At 43.0% G+C, this 20,507-nt stretch overlaps 1 protein-coding gene across 3 annotated transcripts in view; it reads right to left on the bottom strand.

Moving 5' to 3' along the window:
• UBE4B (ubiquitination factor E4B) overlaps positions 1-14,998 on the bottom strand; it is a 124,589-nt gene extending 109,591 nt beyond the window's left edge. Inside the window, exon 1 of one of the 3 annotated variants that reach the window (XM_038537944.1) lies at positions 14,268-14,998. In XM_038537944.1, the coding sequence (XP_038393872.1) occupies positions 14,268-14,291 (24 nt within the window). In that variant the 5' untranslated portion in view covers positions 14,292-14,998. The remainder of the gene's footprint in view (positions 1-14,267) is intronic. The other 2 variants (XM_038537945.1, XM_038537948.1) reach the window with 2 other exon arrangements.
• Positions 14,999-20,507: the final 5,509 nt, after the last annotated feature.

Below are 20,507 nucleotides of genomic sequence, written 5' to 3'. Positions count from 1 at the left end.
TCGGGAGCTGGTCAAACTCTTCCTAGACATCTATCCACCTGCACAGAGAAAGTCAGTGACTAAGCAGGACCAGCGACAGAACTGGCTGGGCCTGGTGCCAAATGAAAAATGCAGGGCCTCTTGCTCAAAATTTATTAAGAATTACAAGACTGCAACAGCAGAGCACTGAACCAAGTGTTTATTAAACTATCTGACTGCAAGTCACATGCCCATAACGCCAGCCCTGGTGACAAGTATAGTCACAGATCTGACAAAAGACCTGATACGATCCTAGAAGAATGCCTGGCAGGTGATAGGTGCTCACTATGATCTGCTTGTAAGTCCTAGGAGCTCAGCTCCCAGAAAGGCCCATAAAGCAAAGTGCTACTTCATCTAGTCAGAAAATTTAACTAATTAAATGACTATGATCCTAGTACACATCTAGAACCTATACCAAACACTGACAGGGAACAAAGAAACAATGTGCACTGAATACATTTCACAACATTTAATTAGAAAGCTAATTAAGTCAAGGTCCGACACTTCTTAATACTAGGACCCAAAAGATACCTCTCTTCCCAGACTGACAATTGCCTTCAAAGAACTGGACAAGATGCTGAAGATAGAGCAGCTGGTGAGCAGTTAACAGAATGACATCCAATTCAGAGTTTTTTTTCCCCACTACCACCAACAGCACTGAAGGACCAGCAGGCCCTTCAAAAGACAAAATCAGTCATCTGGTTTGGATAGACTGAGTCACTTCAGGTATTATTTTTTAGGTCTGATATGTGATGTTTCTTCTGGGACTCCTCAGGTCCTGTCTGTATGGCACACCTCCTGGCTCCACCTTCATGCCACCAGATCACTCTAGCTTTTAGAAAAAGGGGAGGAGGAGGCCTGACAAGTGGTAACAGTACGCCTTAATACTGGGTGAGAAGAGACTTCAGGAAGTTTAAGGGGCAGAGGAAGAGAATTCCAACCCAACCTTCCACACAAGCCAGAGCCTGTTTGATACTGTAACCAGTACGTTACAGCCTTTTACATTCTTGGCACTACCACAGGCATGCCTATTTTATTGCACCCCGCTTTACTGCACTTTGCAGATACCACGTTTTTCAAGTTGAGTGTTTTTGGCAACCCTGCAACAAGCAAGTCTACCGGTGCCCTTTTTCCAACAACATTTGCTCACTGCTTGTTTGTGTCACATTTTGATACTTCCTGCAATATTTCAAATCTTTTCATTACTATTGTATTTGTTATGGTGATCTGCAAGCAGTGATTATAATTCGTTAAAAGCTCAAATGATGGTTAGCACTTTTAAGCCATCAAGTATTTTTAAATTAAGGTATATACACTTTATGCTGTATTTATATGCATACAAATTTACATACTTTAAAAAATATACATACTTTTAATGCTATTGCACACTTAAAGACTACAGTATAGTGGAAACATAACTTTTATATGCACTGGGAAATCAAAAAATTCATTGACTCGATTTTTTCTGATACTTGCTTTATTGCAAGTAGTCTGGAATAAAACCTGCATATCTCCAAGGTGTGCTGTGCATGCAGAGCTTTTTTAGATACTATATGGGCAGCAACTAAAATTCTAAGTATGTATGATTCAATCTTACTCCAGAAAAGAAAACTAGAATATCCCAGGAATCTACTCTGCTAGGGCATTGCACTAGACAATTTACATATCACCGCAATTAATCTGAAGAACAAAGCCATGAGATAGGTATTCATACCCCCACCCCAATTTTACAGGTTGATGAAACTGAGGCTCAGAGAGTACTTTGCTCAGGGTCCTCCAATTGATTGCCTCACTTAAAACCCATGTTTATCTAACTCTGAATTCCAATTCTGACAATGAGGTTTCATTTGAGTACCTACCTTTACCTAACTAATGCAATTTAATGTACTAACAACAAAAAACAATTTACAACATTGGGGTGCCTGAGTGACTCAATGGGTTAAGCACTCAACTTTTGGTTTTGGCTTAGGTCATGATCTCAGGGTCATGAGATTGAGCCCTGAGCCAGGCTTCATGCAGGCTGGAGCCTGAATGGGATTCTCTCCTCCTCTCCCCCTCCCACTCCTGTTCTCACTCTTTCAAAATAAATAAATAAATCTTAAAAAAAAAAAAGAAACAATATGACACAAGAACTGGTAGTCACAAAAAGATATCTTGTATTCAATTCATCCATTCAACAGATATATATTTTTTAAAATATTTTATTTATTTATTCATGACAGAGAGAGAGAGGCAGAGACACAGGCAGAGGGAAAAGCAGGCTCCACACAAGGGAGCCCAAAGTGGCACTCAATCCTGGGACTCTGAGCTGAAGGCAGATGCTCAATCACTGAGCCACCCAGGTATCCCAACAGCTATATTTTTTTAAGATTGTATTTACTTATTTGAGAGAGATAGAGAGAGAGAGCACAGGCAGGGGGAGAGGCAGAGGGAGACAGAGAGTGGGAAGCAGAATCCTCGCTGAATGGGGAGCCTGATGCAGGGCTTGATCCCAGGATGCTGAGAACATGACTTGAACCAAAATCAGATGCTTAAGCCTAACTGACTGAGCCGCCCAGGTGCCCCACAACAAATATTTATTGTAGGCCACTGTATGCCAAGTCCTTATGCTAAGAGCTGGATAAGAAACAGTGAACAAAGACAGGAGCTTGTGTTGCACAAGTTGGTACACCAAGCACACAGACAATTCCAATGCGGTGTGATTGGAATCAGGATAGGAGAATTGATTTTAATGAAACACCTTTTCTGGTTTCCAGCTCCTCCTCCTTCAGCTTCTGCTGACTCTTAGTGGTTTAGAGAGTCTGCAGTGACCTATCTGGCCCTGCCTGATATATCATAAAACCTTTCAGATCAGCAAATACCTACCTCTATCAGATTTTTTCACCATCTCCGATTTTTCCTCAGTGGTTCTAATAATTTCTACAATCAATTTCAAAAGAATGAATGTTAATAGAGTTTGCCCAGAGTAACAACTGAAACATTTATCCTCACCACAGATTTTTCTCAATGTCAATACCCCTGACGTCTTTAAGGACAAACTTGACCCTCCCAGAGGAAACAGTGTTCAGTGCTTCCTCAACAGCACTCCCTTTTCTTAAATATCTAGGGTAGCACCTGAACTCTAGCTGCCTATTCTGTCTCCCCACTGGAGTATCTCACTGAAGGGAAAGACCAGGTCTTCTTCATATTTGAGATAGTATTTCTATATTCTCAGTACCTAGGCAGAGTATATATCCCACCTGTACCTGTTGAAACAGAACAGTATTTGCCTCTACATATTTACCACTCTAGTTTTTTTATTAAAGTTTTTAAAAATTAACTATATTATCTAGTGTTCCTTTGATTATGGTTCAAAATTTGTATGTACAACTCTTCAAGCCCAAAAATACCTTGCTAGGAACATGTACAAAATCTACCTCTATGCCTTTACTTTCTACTTCAGGGAAAGAGAGGAACCGAGTAAACCCTGAAAAAATATTTACTGAATGAATAAAAGCATTGGTGATTATAATAGAGTATGGTAAGAGATAAAATGTTAAAAGATACGCTCACCAAGTATTTCCTCCCCACTTCTTAACATGCTTCTACCACTTACGAAGGGCTCCTCAGCCTATCCCCAGAGCCTATGCCTCATTCCTGAACTATCTATTCCCTCTTCCCATTCTCTCTTGAACCTACTCTGATCAGCAATGAAACTGGTCTTGTCAAAGTCACCAATGACCTCCATGCTGCCCAACCCTATTGTCAAGTATATGACAACCCAGCCCTCCTCTAACTTATTTTATTGACATTAAACAGAGTTGGACACTCCCCTCCAGTATGAAACATTTTCTTCTCTCAGATGCCAGGTCTCCATGATCTCTTGACCTTCCTCCTACCTCAGTGGCTGTCCCTTACCAATCCTTTTCTGGGTCCTTTTTATCTCCTGCCCACCTCTAATTCCTGGAGCGGCTCAAGGCTTGGGCCTCTCATCTCCTCTCTTCTCTATTTACACTTACTTCCCATGTAATCTATCATTCTCATTTTATTTTCTCAAAGATGTATTTATTTATTTTAGAGAAAGAGCACAAGCAGGAGGGCAGAGGGAGAGTGAGAATCTCAAGCCGACTCCATGCTGAGCACAGAGCCTGATGTGAAGCTCAATCTCATGACCCTGAGATCATGACCTGAGCTGAAAACAAGAGTGGGAAGCTTAACCACCTGCACCACCCAGACTTCCCCATTCTCATAATTTTAAATATACTGACATATCCTGATTGGTATCCCCAACCCCATCCACCTTCTTTTTTTTTTTTTCTTTTTCCATCCACCTTCTTGAGCTGCAAACCCAACATATGTCAACCTACTTAACATCTCCATGTGGATAACTGCTAAGAAATAGAATCATAATATGATCAAAACATAACTTAGTTTCCCCCCTCAAATCTTCTTTCAAATTACCTCATTTCAGTATATGACAACTCCATTCTTCAAGCTGTGTAGGCTAAAACTCTTGATATGACTGGTAGAGACTGCTAGTTGCCTCATTTTATATTCAGCCACCATTTGGTTGTAGCCATGTGACTAAGTTCTGGCCAAGAAGGTGTAAGCAATGATGTGTGACACTTTCTGATCATGTCCTTAAGGGATAGGAACATGCCCTCCCCTCCCCTTTAGTCCCTAAGTACTGAAATGCACATGTGCGAGTAGGTGCTAGAGCTGCCGTATTGGACTACAGCTAGATGCCTCATGCTGAGGATGGTAAGAGCACAAAACAAAATGAGTCTGGCTCCCCAGTAATCGTGAAATTACTAAACCAGCTCTCAACCACCTACTCAGATTTTTACTTGAAAGATAAATAAGCTTCTACCTTGTTTAAGCCATTATTATTTTGGATCTCTAGCAGCTGAACCAACATCTTAACTAATGCACAGAATTTGGAATCTGGAAGTAATCAACTTAAATAGACTATAATTATGTGGCAATGGCTTGGGGATCAGCATGGGCACAGATATTGCAGGACGGAAGGTTGATAATCCTTGTTAGTCTACAACAAAATATTTGGTAAAACCCATGATATATCTTCGAAAATTGCCTGCATGTCAACATGGCCTACAATTCTAGAGGAACTGGTCAAACAATTCAGAAGTTGGGTGCTTACTGGCTTCTTGCCACTTTCTAAGCAAGAAGTCTCACCAGAAGGAGACAGATTCAAGCTACAACCTGGCGATTTGCATGCAGAGGTAAAAAGGAATATACATCTGCCTAAAGGCACATCCACAGCCCCACAGCCTACAGCCTAAATCTATTCAGCGTCAGGGGCTAAATAGGGTTGAAAAGCCTTCAGTATCCAGCAGGAAAGAAGCTGGAGAAACTGCTCATCCTCAGGAAGAGGATATTCTCCAATGACTTATCCCCAGAGAAAAACAGATCCTGAAAAACCACCACGGAGGGCAAGGGACAAGGGAGTTCCTCCAAAAGAACAGACCAAGGGCTGCGAAATGGGCAGTGAGGAACTCTTATCACTGTCAAGGCAGGAAGTCCCCACGACATGGCCTGAGAGGAGCTAATAATGGCTATGGATCAGTGAGGAGTCTTTACTTTTCCATCCTTCCTTTTCCCCAACTGGAGTCCTATTTCCATTATGGTAACCTACTCAATCACAGTACATTGGCAGGGGTGGGGTAGGGAGTGGGGGTGGGGGGAGAGACACAGGTAAATACTGCGTATTTCAATCTAAAGGTTCCTGGGCTGTTTATTAATCAGCCAGAGATTCTGGGCTCTGAAGTTGACTATGGGCTGTCTCCTTTGAAGAGGTGCAGAATGTGTTCTAGATTTGGGAAGAAAGGGATCCCTGGGTGGCGCAGCGGTTTGGCGCCTGCCTTTGGCCCAGGGCAGGATCCTGGAGACCCGGGATCGAATCCCACGTCGGGCTCCCGGTGCATGGAGCCTGCTTCTCCCTCTGCCTGTGTCTCTGCCTCTCTCTCTCTCTCTCTCTCTGTATGACTATCATAAATAAATAGATAGATAGATAGATAGATAGATAGATAGATAGATAGATAGATAGATTTGGGAAGAAGGGTCTGGAAAGAAAGGCCTAGACTGTCCTCCCCTTCTAACATAAGAGAACTTTTAGGTGAACGTATGGCTACCCAGTAGAACCTGTACTTCTCAGCTTCTCAGCAAGGAGCTGTGGCCATGTGCTTTAGGTTCTGCCTATACTCCTCATTAGCCAGTAGGAGGTGAGCTGAAGAACGCAGCCTCCAAGTTGCGCCACTGAAGAGAAGGAGTAGGACTTCTCCTTCCCCTCTCCTCTCTTTCCTCCTGCTAGAATGCAGACATGCATGGGCCAAAAGATGGAAGCCATATGTTAGGGGAGTTGGTACAATGAGACAGAAGGCACCTGGGCCCCTCATGAACACACAGCTGCCTCAGCAGGCCCAGCCTCCTATTTTAAGAGAAATAAATCTTGATCTGGCATAAGCAGCTGCGAATGCAGATCTCTTACAATGTCCAGTGATATCCTGACACACACAGCCATTCTCAATTTCACACTTTCACATGCCATGTCCAACCCATCACCCGGTACTAGGGGCTCAACCCACGAGATAGCTGACCAGTCACTATCTGACCGTTTGCTGCTTATACTACCCTGTCCTAGGACTCCTCTGATGGCTCCTTTCTGCTTTCACTCTTTCCTCTTGTCTATGAACTTCACAGCAAATAATTATTTTATTTTATTTTTTTAAAGATTTCATTTATTTATTCATGAGAGACACAGAGAGAGAGGCAGAGACACAGGCAGAGGGAGAAGCAGACTCCATGCAGGGAGCCCGACGTGGGACTCGATGCAGGGACTCCAGGATCAGGCCCCAGGCTGAAGGCGGCGCTAAACCACTGAGCCACCTGGGCTGCCCCATATAATTCTTTTAAAACATAAATTCAGAATGGGCACCTGCCTGACTCAGTCGGTAGAGCATGTGACTCCTGATCTTGGGGTCATGAGATCAAGCCCTACGTTGGGCATAGGGATTAGTTTTTTTTAATGTAAATAAAGTAAAAAAACATAAATCAGAATCAAAGACCTACGAAAGCAGGGTTTCTGCCTGTAGTTTTCATTGGTTTATTCTCATGATCTACAACAACACCTGGCATATATTTCACCAAATTTAGGACATCATTTATAAAAAGCTGCACTATTATTTTTTGCATCGCCAAGGAAAAAACATTGCCCATTAGACTATAACAAAATGGCTAAACAACAGACCAGGAAAGAGTTGTAAGCAGTTACACCAGTCTCCCATTGCTTTGAGATTTCTTTCTGAAGAACATGGAGTGTTGGTGACCTATTAGCTGCATTGCCTAGGTAGGAAAGGCAATCTTTCTAACTGTACGTTCAATTTCATAATGTGGCACAGCTTCATAAACTTACAGACTGTGGCCCTTCTAAAGCTCCCTAATGTACTTTGTCAGTGCTTTGCAATAAAATACAGAATCATAGTCATTCCTCCAACAACAAACATTTTCTTTACTAATATCATACTGCCACCCTACTGTTGTTGCCATTCCTCTCTGCATAAAGAAACATTTGCTTTTAATTACTGCTGATCAAAGTGTGTTTTTGAAAGGCATTTAAAATGGCAACTAGGGATCCCTGGGTGGCACAGCGGTTTGGCGCCTGCCTTTGGCCCAGGGCGCAATCCTGGAGACCCGGGGTCGAATCCCATGTCGGGCTCCTGGTGCATGGAGCCTGCTTCTCCCTCTGCCTATGTCTCTGCCTCTCTCTCTCTCTCTCTCTCTGTGTGTGTGACTATCATAAATTTTAAAAAAAATTTTTTTAAATAAAAATAAAAAAAAATAAAATGGCAACTAAATTTAACACCCATAGTGCTCAACTGAGGGGCAATAATATAAACAGGTAGAACCAAGTTTGCACATAAACAGGAAATGACAACTGTGTCATACCTGCCACCTGACCAGTAGTGATTACATCAGTATAACAAGCATTTCAATTTCAAAGATGTTAATATGAAGGGGAAAAAAAAGGTGGGGAAGGCATCTCACAAATGAATGAATCCCAAGAATTCACATTTTTGCTGAAGGAATGACTGACTTCTGCTACTGTGCCCTTCTCAGCCGCTCCAACCACAATGTGCCTTCTTGAGGTCCCAGAGGCAGAACAAGGATGAGCCCCAGTTTCCTGCTGTTCCTTGTACCTGGGCATACTCTTCCCCTCAGATGGCTCCCTGTAATCCCTAAAATTTCTATTCAAAAGTCACCTCTGGGGCGCCTGAGTGGCTCAGTCAGTTAAGCATCCAATTCTTGATTTCGGCTCAGGTCAGGATCTTGGGGTCCCTGAATTGGGCTCAGTCCTTAGCGTGGTGTCTGCTTGGGATTCTTTCTCCCATGTCCCTCCCCCGCTCCTGTTTATTTGCTCTCTCGCAAATAAATAAAAATCTTTAAAAAAAAAAAAAGCCACCTCCTAAAGCCACACTTCATGTCCCCACTAATCTCCATCCCTTTTGCCTATTTGGTTTTGCTTGGTAGTCTTATTACCATATGACATTCTAACGGTACATGCTTGTTTATTATGTTTCCTCCCACTGGAATGAAGCTCCACGCAAGCAGGGCTCCTGTGATGTCTGACATGAAGCAAGTAAACAGTAAATACAGTTCAATAAGCTGTTTATGGGAAGATACCCTCACCTACACATACTCTAAGCACCTTTTTTTAGATTTTTATTTAATTAATTTATTTATTTAGATGTTATTTATTTATTTATTCATTCATTCATTCATTCATTCATGAGAGACACAGAAAGAGAGGCAGAGACATAGGCAGAGGGAGAAGCAAACTCCCTGTGGGAAGCCTGATGCAGGACTCGATCCCAGGACCCCAGGATCACGACCTGAGCCAAAGGCAGATGTTCAACCACTGAGCCACCCAGGTGCCCTATACTTTAAGCACCTTGTGAACAAATGCACTCTGCACCAAGCAAAGGCCTGGAGACCCAAGGGCTTTTCATCTTCTTTCTGTCATCTTCCCTTACAAGAATAGAGGGCTATTTGACGAGCTCCATTCTTAGCGATAACTGGGGCTTCCATTTCCCTTCTCAAAAAGAGCAGCTAAAATGCTATAAACATCATAAACTTGCTCAAATTATTTGTTTTCAGGTAGTTTAGGAGAGGGAATAGGAACTCTTGAATCACGGGGTGCCCGGGTGGCTCAGTTAAGCATCTATCTGCCTTCGATTCAGGTCATGATCTGAGGGTCCTGGGATCAAGCCCCACATCGGGGCTCCCTGCTCATCAGGGAGTCTGCTTCTCCCTCTCTCATTTGTGCGCTCTCTCTCTTTTTTAAAAAAGACTTCATTTATTTATTTGAGAGAGAGTGAGCATGAGGGAGGTGAAGGGCAGAGGGAGAAGCAGACTCTTTGCTGAGCAGGAAACCCAACGTGGGGCTTGATCCCAGGACTCTGGGATCACGACCTGAGCTGAAGGCAGATGCTCAACCAACTGAGCCACCCAGGTACCCCTGTGCTCTCTTCTCTTTTATACTCTCTCTCATATACTCTCTCTCTCCCAAATGAATAAATAAAATCTTCTAAAAAAAAAAACAACTCTGAAATCAAACTCTGAATTAAAACCCAGGTCTGCCACTTCCTAGTTGTGTGTCCTTTAACAAGTTACTTAATTTCAACCAGCCTCAACTTTCTTATCTGTAAAATGAGGTCTTGCTGAGCAAGTTAAGTGCTTAGCACATACTAAGTGTTCAATAAATGTTAGCTGATATGATAATCATTCTCTATCTCTTGGCTAAGATGAACAAAAAGGGTAGAGAAGGACCCTGGGAGGCTACATCCTACTTTCCTACCAGGCTTGAGGAAAAATCCTGGTTATTAAGTGAGTGGTAGCAATTACCTACTGGGGAAAAAGTGAGCCTAGGTTCTGAGGCCTGTTACAAAGAAAGATAAGGTCAAAGAGATGGAGAGGTCAGAGTGGAAATGCCAGAGGTGGCGGGGAGGGCGGGGTCCTCTATGTTGGCTCATCTTTCAATGGTCCAAAAATACGCTTGTTCCTGGTCTAGAATTTCTTATCCTCCCCCAATCCATCCTTCTCTCAAGCTAGAAACCAAGGAATCATCTTTTTCTCTCCTTTCTCACCCCTGCCTCTTTTACATCAAATCTGATCATTATAAGTGGGTTAACTTAGAACCTCAGTATTTTTGGTGTCTGCCCTCCTCCATCCCCACTGCCAATGCCTTCCTTCAACTCCACTATCGCTACTAGAGAGCAGCACAAGCTTCCTAATCTGTCTCCGGCCTGCAGCCACTTCTTCCAACCTACTTTTTCTACCCTTGCCAGTGATCCTTCTAACCCCTTCACATTCCTCAAAGGCTTCTTAGAGCCTTACTGACAAAGTTCAAACTCCTAAGTACTCCTGAAACCCTCCAAGATCTGAGGCCTGCTTACCTGAATCCACTCCCCCAGCAAAATCCTGCCTTTGGTCCACTACTTCTTGCTCTTTCCTGGGCTTCCCAGTCTCAGAGCCAGTTCCAAGAGCCCGTCACCTGGCAACTACTGCTCAGCATTCAGCATCATTTTTTCTTGAAAGTCTTCACTACACCACTACCCCACCAGGGGTCCCTTCTCATTTTTCTTAATGTCTTATGCATCCCTCCAGAACAGCACTTAGTACTCTGCATTCTAACTATTGGACTCCTACCTATCTCCACCTCGACCCCCAGCCCCCAGTTAAATTACAATTTCTTTAAGAAAAAGGACTGTCTTTTCTCCTAATCTACCTAACACTTCACTGGGGATCACAGCATCTTTAAAAAAAAAAATGTCTAGGGATGCCTGAGTGGCCTGGTGGCTGATGTCTGCCTTCAGCTCCAGGCATGATCCTGGGATCCCGGATCAAGTCCCACATCGGGCTCCCTGCGAGGGGCCTCTTTCTCCCTCTGCCTGCCTCTCTCTCTCTCTCTCTCTCAAATAAATAAATAAATAAATAAATAAATAAATAAATAAATAAATAAATAAATCTTTAAAAAAAAAAGTCTGTTGAGTGAACATTTTGGAGGGGCCTGATGAAGAGTTAGTACCAAAAAGACCATAAACTCTGTCATACCATGAATGCATTATGAAAAACAACACTTCTACAAAAAAACTATGTAGATCAAGCATGTTAGTAGGATATGTATATGGAAGCTGCAGTGAATTTACTGTCAGTTGTTAAGCAATAAAATAGAGTAGAAAGTTTTTCTAGATCAGGCACCTTGGGTTTGAATTCTACCTCTGCTACTTCTAAGCCAGATCACTACAGACAAGTCAGTTAACCTAAATCTCAGCTGCCTCATCTATAAAACAAGGAAAATTTAAGGACCTGCTTGATTGCACTGCTGTATTTAATGAGACAATGGTTATAAAGTGCCTGGCACTGAGCAGGCTTTTAAGGCTGTTAACAAATATTGGTCCCTTTCCACTTGAAGAACACTGTTAAAAAGTACAAGGTCACATTTTCTGCATTTGGGAAAAAAGACTTACCACTCTTCTAAAACCTTGACCACACCCTAACTATCCTAGCCAGCCATCTTGAAGATGAACTAGGTCATAAAGAAGACTAAGCCAAAAAAAAAAAAAAAAGAAAGAAAGAAAGAAAATAAGAAAAAGCAAATCATTTCAATGCAATTTCATCACCACACTTGATAAAGTTTAAAATACCTGTCCTGCCCAACTGATAGCATCATTTTGGTATATGAAGAACAACATATGAGTAGGCTACATTACATGAATGTAATGTACATAATGAAGCCTTGGAACGCAGGTTCCTGAAGAAAATGAACTTAGTCATGGACCTGCTCCATAGAGCCATGAACTCACTGTAACGTGCTACATAAATAAAAAACACAAGAAACGTAAAGAACTACTCTACTTACCACAAGAGAAGACAACTAAGAACTTCAGGTGATCTATGAGAGGGACCCATAATGTAAAATCTTCCGAAGCTCTAATATACCAATCTCTATTTCGTAGGGACTGTATTCTCAGAAGTTTTCATTTTGTTAAAAAAAAATTTTTTTATTTATTCATGAAAGACACAGAGAGAGAGAGAGAGGCAGAGACATAGGCAGAGGGAGAGGCAGGCTCCCCGCCAGGAGCCTGATGCAGAACTTGATCCCAGAACTCCTGGATCACGACCTGAGCCAAAGGCAGACGCTCAACCACTGAGCCACCCAGACATCCCCATTTTGTTCAAATATAAAACTCTGCCTTACCTAATTGCCTAATTCAAACTGAAAGATTACTCTTACCTGTTTTCACCCTGAGATGTAGGTTTGAATTTTCAGCCATATAAACGTCTTATTTTCTAACCAAATGTCACCTACCATACCTGTGACACAGTTTCCACCAAGTGAGTAACAATACAAAGGCAAAAGCTCTGGAAACGTCTTTGTTGAGAACTGCGCACTTAATCCCAGAATTAAGGAAACGGATTAAAAAACAATAATACACTTAATGTGTTCTAGGTTCTGCTGAGAGTGAATTACCAGTTATTGGACTGTTCCTCTTCGTTCAGGCCACGTAATTGTCAAACAGAATCTTATGGTGATCTAATATTAGTGAATTTAGTTTTTCACATTTATTTCAATATTCTGTTGACCTTGAAAAATGTTTTCCTGATCTCTTCCACAATGATTACATTTGTTCCTATACAGTCACAAAAAAGTTACAACATCCTCAAAGATTGGTTAATGTGAAGTGCCACAGTGTAGATTAAGCAGTATCTTTAACTGGTCCCTATGCTTTATTGATTTGACAACAATTTCTTGGTGAAATCTCAAGTATGTAGAAACCTCTAAACCAGGAGTGACTTAGAGAATGTTCAGAAAAAAAAGTAACTTCTGGAAGCAAAGGACTACTAAAAAACATAAACTCTTTGCCTTAATTTACCCATTAGAATTAATATTAAAGAGAGGGAGGGCAGATTTTTAAAAATTACCTAAAACAAAGTGCCTTTAAGGGGACCTCTTGGAAGTTCCTACTTGAATCAAAGAAACCGTTTAATATTCTTCTAATTTTAGTTAAATTACAGTCCTGATGTATTTGAGAAAACGAAATAACACAGTGTGAGCAATCCTGACTTTCCAAACAGCCAAGCATCACGACCCACAAAATTGTTTCCTTTTCTACCTGACATCTGAACTCACCACTTGCAAGCCCCATTCCTGGAGAATTGTAGTCCCTAAGTAAATATATTGACTCCTCTCACTAAAACTGAAGTATGTAAGTTTTATAGTTGAGCCAATCTGATGGATGACTACTTTCACAATACCGTAGGGAAGTTTTATATGAACTAGCGAAAGAAATTAGGAGGTAGAGTGAAGAGAGGGAGACCAGCAGGGGTCCTGAAAGGGAAGCTCCTAATTTGTAAAAAGGAAGGCAAAAGTGAGTAGAATCACAGAAAATTCCTTGTACCCTAATTGCCATTGTTTTTATGACAACCTTATTAAATAATCCTTAAAATATCAAGAAAGAGATCTGTAAAACTCCTTTCAGAAATGATACCAGGGGGAGTTTACAAAGTCATTTGCTTCCATTTGTTTCCTGTTCAGTGTCTGCTACAGCAAAAGCCAAGTTTGAAAGGGCCAAAACCAGAAAAAGGCAGAATGAAAGAGAGGTATGCCCGGGGTCATTAGTATCTGTTAAATTACAGAATTTAACTGGAATTCACTAAGCTTTTGAGAAGATATATATTTTAAATATCACAGAATCCGTCTGTAGGCCACCCCCGACACAAACGTATGTTTAACCAACTTGTACAATGCAATTGCCACACATACTTGGGATTTCAAATGCTTTAAAACACACACCTATACATTCTAATTCCACCCCAAATTATTCTTTAAATCTCTGCAGTAAGGCGCGCGTGCACGCGCGCGCACACACACACACCTAACTTGATGTAAATCTAGCCCTTCTTGCCCTAAACACCATGAGGAAAAGAATGAACGCCTCAATATGTTCTCTTTTTCAGACCCTGAAAGACTTGAAAAGCAGCAAATGGAGCTCAGAACGAAGCCAGATGGCAAGGTAGTACAGGGGAAGACAACTGAAGACCCTCTCCGAGACTCGTTTTATTCCGGGAAAATGTCATCTCCATTGCTTCCCCAAGCCCAAAGGCCAGGCACCACTGGCGCAACACCATCCCTGTCCAAAGCGCCAAAGAGTTGCCAACTAATCTCCCAAGGTGTCCCCCAACCTCCTCACCTCATCAGCGCTCAGCTCCTCCATCGCTTTCCTCTTAATGGTGAAAGGCGTTAGGGAGAGATCTTCTGTTCTTGAGACCAGGGCGGGAGGAGAGTGGAAGGTGTCTACCGGGCTGTCTGGTCCCCCGAATGGGGGAGGTTTCAGAATTGCATAGTCAGAGGTTAAAAAATAAGAACACGAGAGGCACTGAACCGCCTTGGCGTCGGTCACTCCAATCGCCCCAGAGACTCCTACAGCTGCTTGTGCCCCGAGCAGCCTCCTCTGGCCGCCACTGCTGCTGCTACAGGGTTATCTTAAGGCGCCACTATTGCCCTCTGCTTCCCAGGTTACCCAGACCAGGGACTCGGGTCTCCAGCTCGTCTCGTGCCCTGAGCCTGCTGTGTCTTCGTGGTGGTGGCACGGCAGGTGAGCTTCCTCCGGCAGATCCTGCTCTCCTTCCCACCCTTTGCCCCAGGCGGGAACTGTGCGACTGCAGAGTGGATGCCCCGAGGTAAGGCGACCCCAGAGCCGCCGAGGCAGAGCCTAGCACTGAAGAGGGAAGCCCCTCCCCTCCCAAAGCAGGCCGGCCACGCCCCGCCTCCACGCCGGAGCTCGGGCAGGGGGGGAGGGGGAGGACGGGACTCTCGATGCTCTGGATGGAAGAGTAAATCCTCCTACCCCTCCACCCCTACTCTTACCCCCTCGCCCCACCAAGTATTATTCATCAAAACAACAGGGCGGCCATCTTTGAAAGGGATCACGTGACCCCGCCAGAGAGGCGGGGCTCCTGGCCCCAGGACGAGGCAGCCAATGGGCCGCGGGCGTCGCGCCGCCGATTTCCTCTCGCCTGCGTCTCCTCCCGCCCCCGCCCCCGCCCCACCCCCTCCCCCGCAGCCGCGCCGGGCGGGGGAGGGGCGAGCGGGGCTGCGGGAGGGAGGGCGAGCGGGGCTGCGGGAGGGAGGGCGGGCGGCCGACGGCGCGCGGGGGGCGGGGCAGCGCGGTGCCATGGCGACGGCTCGGGGGCGGCGGGCGCGGCGGGCCGGGCCAGGTAGGCTCGGGGGAGCGCGGGGCGGGCGGGAAGCTGGGCGAGGAGGGGCCGCCGGCCTGCGCTGCGACCCCGCGGCGCCTCCCTTGTTCCCAGGCGCTGCTGTTTAGCGGCTCCAGCATGCAGACCGAGTAAAGGAAGGGGGAAGAAGACGTCTTCGGCCCGGGGCCCGCGTTCTCTAACGCGTTGACCGCTCACATCCTGAAAACCCTTTGGACCCTCTTCCACCCCCGCGGAGAAAGCCCGTTCGGAAGAAAACTCTAAAACAAGTACAACTTCATTTTATTCCACTTTCACCTTTTAGAGAGTTTCTGCTTTAGTGTTTGGTTTTTTTTTTTTTTTTAACGTGTTCCAGAATGATGGTAAACATGAAAGTATAAATGATTGAGAGACCTGGAACGTTTTGAAGTGCCTGCACGTATGCAAGAAAGACTCTTGGAGTCGATGGAAAAAAAAAAAATCCTTCCCTGCTCAAGAATACAATGGGGATATAATTGACATATAGCATCCTATCCGTTTTAGATGTACAACGTAATGATTTGTGGGGTTTGGAGAGGGTTTCTTTTTTTAAGCTTTTACTTAAATTCCAGTTAATAAAAAATAAATACGTTAATAAATTCCAATTACTTGATATACAGTGTAATATTAGTTTGGGGTGTACCATATAGTGATTCAATACTTTTCATGTAACACCCAGTGCTCATCACACACACAAGTGCACTCCTTCATCCCCATCACCTATTTCACCCATCCCCCCACCCCACCTCTCCTCTGATAACCATCAGGTTGTTTTCCATAGTTAAGAGTCTCGGTCTGGGTTTGCCCTTTTCTCTCTCTTCCTTGCTCATCTGTTTTGTTTCTTAAATTCCACATATAAGTGGAATTGTGTGGTATTTGTTTCTCTGGCGCCCTTATTTTGCTTAATACTCTAGCTCCATCCATGTTGTTGCAAATGGCAAGATACCATTCTTTTTTATGGCTGAGTATTATTCCCACCTCCTTATCCATTCATCATTTGATGAAGTCTTGGACTGTTTCCATAATTTGGCCGTTGTAGATAATGCTGCTAAAAAAACATCATGTATCCCTTTGAATTAATATTTTTGTATTCTTTTGGTAAATACCTAGTAGTGCAATTGGTGGAACATAGGGTAGTTCTATTTTTAACTTTTTTGAGGAATCTCCATGCTATTTTCCAGTGGCTGCACCAGTTTGCATTCCCACCAACAGTGGAAAAGGGTTTCTCCTTCTCCACACCCTCACCAACACCTGTTGTTTCTCTGTGTTGTAGATTTTAGCCATTCTGACAGGTGTGAGATGATTATCTCGTTGTAGTTTCGATTTGCATTTCAACATAATAATTTGCTGTATGTATACATTGCAAAATTATTACCAAAATTATTTAGTTAACATCTGTTGTCACATATAGTTACCTTATTTTTTCTTGTGATGAGAACTTTTAAGAGTTATTGTCTTAGCAATTTTCAGTACAATATACAATGCAGTATTGTGTATATATATATATATATATATACACCAAATCTATAAAAGAGGAATTATAGATTTAACTGTAGTCCCCATGGTGACATTACATCCCCAGAACTTTTTTTTTTTTTTTTAATTTATGATAGTCACAGAGAGAGAGAGAGAGAGAGAGAGACATAGGCAGAGGGAGAAGCAGGCTCCATGCACCGGGAGCCCGACATGGGATTCGATCCAGGGTCTCCAGGATCGCGCCCTGGGCCAAAGGCAGGTGCCAAACCGCTGCGCCACCCAGGGATCCCCCCCAGAACTTTTATACCTTTTAACCACCTTATCCATTTGGCCCACCTCTTCTCTACTCTAGCGATCACCAATCTGTTCTCTGAAGAATACAATTTTTTTTTTTAAGATTTTATTCATCCATTCATGAGAGACACAGAGAGAGAGAGGCAGAGACACAGGCAGAGAGAGAAGCAGACTCCATGCAGGGAGTGGCTTGCTGTGGGATTCTATCCCAGGACTCCAGGATCACACCCTGGGCCGAAGGCAAGCGCTCAACCACTGAGCCACCCAGGTGTCCTAGAATACAAATATTTTGTAATATAGAAATCTAAATCGAGCAGTCAACAAAGCAGTATCATGAAATCCCAGATTTCGCCACATACTGAAGAATATACTGTATTGGATGGTTTACTAAACCAAAATCTTAAAGACTGTTTTCCAGAATTAAAAGAATTTCTTCCCCCCCCTCCTTTGGTACTTGCTTAGAATAGTAACCTGACAGCTAGATATGCAAGGAATTTGTGAGTAAAATGAGACCACTGCTGGCTTTGCATATTATCTGCTCTCCAGGAAAGGAATTCTGTATAACACAGAATTTGGACTCTTGGTGACATTGATGTTAATATATTCACTTCTCGCTTCTTTTTTAAAACATACTTATTGTAATATAATTCTCATACTATACAATTCACTCATTTAAAGTATACAAATATTCACAGTTGTGTGACCATCACTAATTCTGGAACAATTTCATCACAACCCAAAAAGACTACATACCTATTAGCAGTCACTCCTTGTTCTCCCTTCTCCTTTCTGTGGGCAACCAGCAATCTGTCTTCTGTCTATGAATTTTCTTATTTGGACATTTCACATCAATGGAATCCTACACTATGTGACCTTTTGTGTCTAGCTGCTTTCATTTAGCATTTGCTTTTCAGTTTTATCCGTGTTGTAGCATATATCAGTACTGCTCTAATGCCAAATAACATTCACTGTATGGATTTATCACATTTTGCTTATCCAGTTATCAGTTAATGGATATTTGAGTTTGCACCTTTGGGCTATTATGAATGATGCTGCTATAAACATTCGCGTACAAGTTTTTTGTGTAGACATGTTTTAATTTCTTTAGGGTATATTCTAGAATGAGGCTTGCTGGGTTATATGGTTATATGGTCTAACTTTTTTTTTCCTCTAAAATTTTATCTTTAAGGGCGCCTGCATGGCTCAGTCGGTCAAGCATCTGCCTTAAACTCAAGGCATAATGCCCAGGTCCTGGGATAGAGCTCCATGTTATGTCAGGCCCCCTGCTCAGCAGGGAGTCTGCTTCTGCCTCTTCCCTCTGCTTGGTGCTCTCTCTCTCTGTCTCTCTGTCAAATAAATAAATCTTTATTTTTTTTTTTTAATTTTTAAGTAATCTTTACACCCAGTGTGGGGGTCGAACTCACAATCCCAAGATTGAGTTGCATGCTCTCCAGACTGAGCCAGCCAGGTGCCCTGTATATGTTTAACTTTTTGAACAATTGACAAACTGTTTCACACAGCAGCTACACCATTTTGCATTTCCACCAGCGATTTATGGGGTTCCCATTTACCTACCTCCTCTCCAGCACTTGTTACACTATGTCTTTTTTACTACACACTAATAGATGTGAAGTGGTATCTCATTGTGGTTCTGCTTTTCATTTCTCTAAGGGCTAATGAAATTGAGCATCTTTCTGTATGTTTATTAGCCATTTGTATATCTTCTTTAGCAAAATATTGTTCATTTTTAAATTGAGTTACTTGTCTCTTTATTGTTTTCAGTTGTAAGAGTTCTTTATATATTCTAGATACAAGTCCCTTATCAGATGTACAAATTGCAAATTTTGTTGAGTACAGTTGATTACTCACAGAGTGGCATTAATTTCAGATATACAACACAGTGATTCACCTGCTCTTTACATTATGCTGTGCTCACCACATATGACTGCTGTCTGTCACATACAGGCACAAGCCTGTCTGTATTCCCAAAACTGTGCCTTTTCTTCCTGTGACTTATTCCATAACTGGATGCCTGTATCTCCGACTCCCCTTTACCCACTTGGACCATCCCCTCCTGCCCCTTCCCCTCTGGCCAGTCTGTTCTCTGTACGTATAGGTCTGATTGGGATTTGCAAATACGTTTTCCCATTCTGTGGGGGGTCTTTTCACTTTCTTGATGATGTCATTTGCAGCACAAAAGTTTTTATTTTTATGTAGTCCAGTTTATCTATTTTTCTCTCATCATTTTCACTTTTGCTACAACACATTCACTTTTATGAGGCATGTTTAATCATTTATTATTGTCTTAGCCAGTTTGGACTGCTGTGATGGAACACCATGGACTGAGCAGCTTATAAACAACAGAAATGTATTTCTTGGGATGCCAGGGTGGCTCAGTGGTTGAGCGTCTGCCTTTGGCTTGGGGCAAAGTGATTCTGAGTGCCAGAATCAAGCCCCATATCAGGAAGGCTCCCTGCATAGAGCCTGTTTCTCTCTCTGCCTATGTCTGCCTCTCTCTGTGTGTCTCTCATGAATAAATAAATAAAATCTTTTTTTTAAAATGTATTTCTCAAAAAAAAATGTATTTCTCAGTTCTGGAGGCTGGAAATCCAAAGTCAGGGTGCCCACATGGCCATGTCTGGTGCGTACCCTCTGCCAGGTTGCAGAATGCTGACTTCTTGCTGTGCCCTCATGTGACTGAGCAGAAAGAGGAAACAACTCTCCAGTGACTCTTATAGTGCCCTTATAGGGCACTAATCTCAGCCATGAATACTTCACCTTTATGACCTTATCTAATCCTCCTGGAAGTTCAGCTGCCGCTGGAACAACAGGGGTTCAAACTGTATACAAGTCCACTTATATGGAGATTTTTTCAATGAAAGCACTCTTAAGTGTATTTTCCCTTCCTTATGATTTTCTTAATAACCTCTTTTCTCTAATTCACTTTCTTGTAAGAATACAGTAGGGACATTTGGGTGGCTCAGTCGATTGAGTGTCCAGCTCTTGATTTTGGCTCAGGTCATGATCTCAGGGTCCTGGGATGGAACCACAGGTTGGGTTCTATACTCAGCTAGGGGTCTGGTTAAGGATTCGGTCTCCCTTTCCCTCTACCTCTCCTTGCCTGTGTGCATATATTCTCTCTCTTTCTCTCTCTAAAATAAATCTTTTTAATGGGATCCCTGGGTGGCGCAGCGGTTTGGCGCCTGCCTTTGGCCCAGGGCGCGATCCTGGAGACCCGGGATCGAATCCCACGTCAGGCTCCCGGTGCATGGAGCCTGCTTCTCCCTCTGCCTGTGTCTCTGCCTCTCTCTCTCTCTCTCTCTCTCTCTCTGTGACTATCATAAATAAAATTAAAAAAAATTAAAAAAAAAAAAAAAAAAAAAAAAGATAATACAGGGGCACCTGGGTGGCTTAGGGGTTGAGCATCT

The sequence above is a fragment of the Canis lupus genome, chromosome 5, assembly GCF_011100685.1.
Source record: "Canis lupus familiaris isolate Mischka breed German Shepherd chromosome 5, alternate assembly UU_Cfam_GSD_1.0, whole genome shotgun sequence".
Classification (NCBI taxonomy): domain Eukaryota; kingdom Metazoa; phylum Chordata; class Mammalia; order Carnivora; family Canidae; genus Canis; species Canis lupus.
The sequence above is the reverse complement of the archived record's forward strand: the minus strand, read 5'-3'. Positions and strand labels throughout refer to the sequence as shown.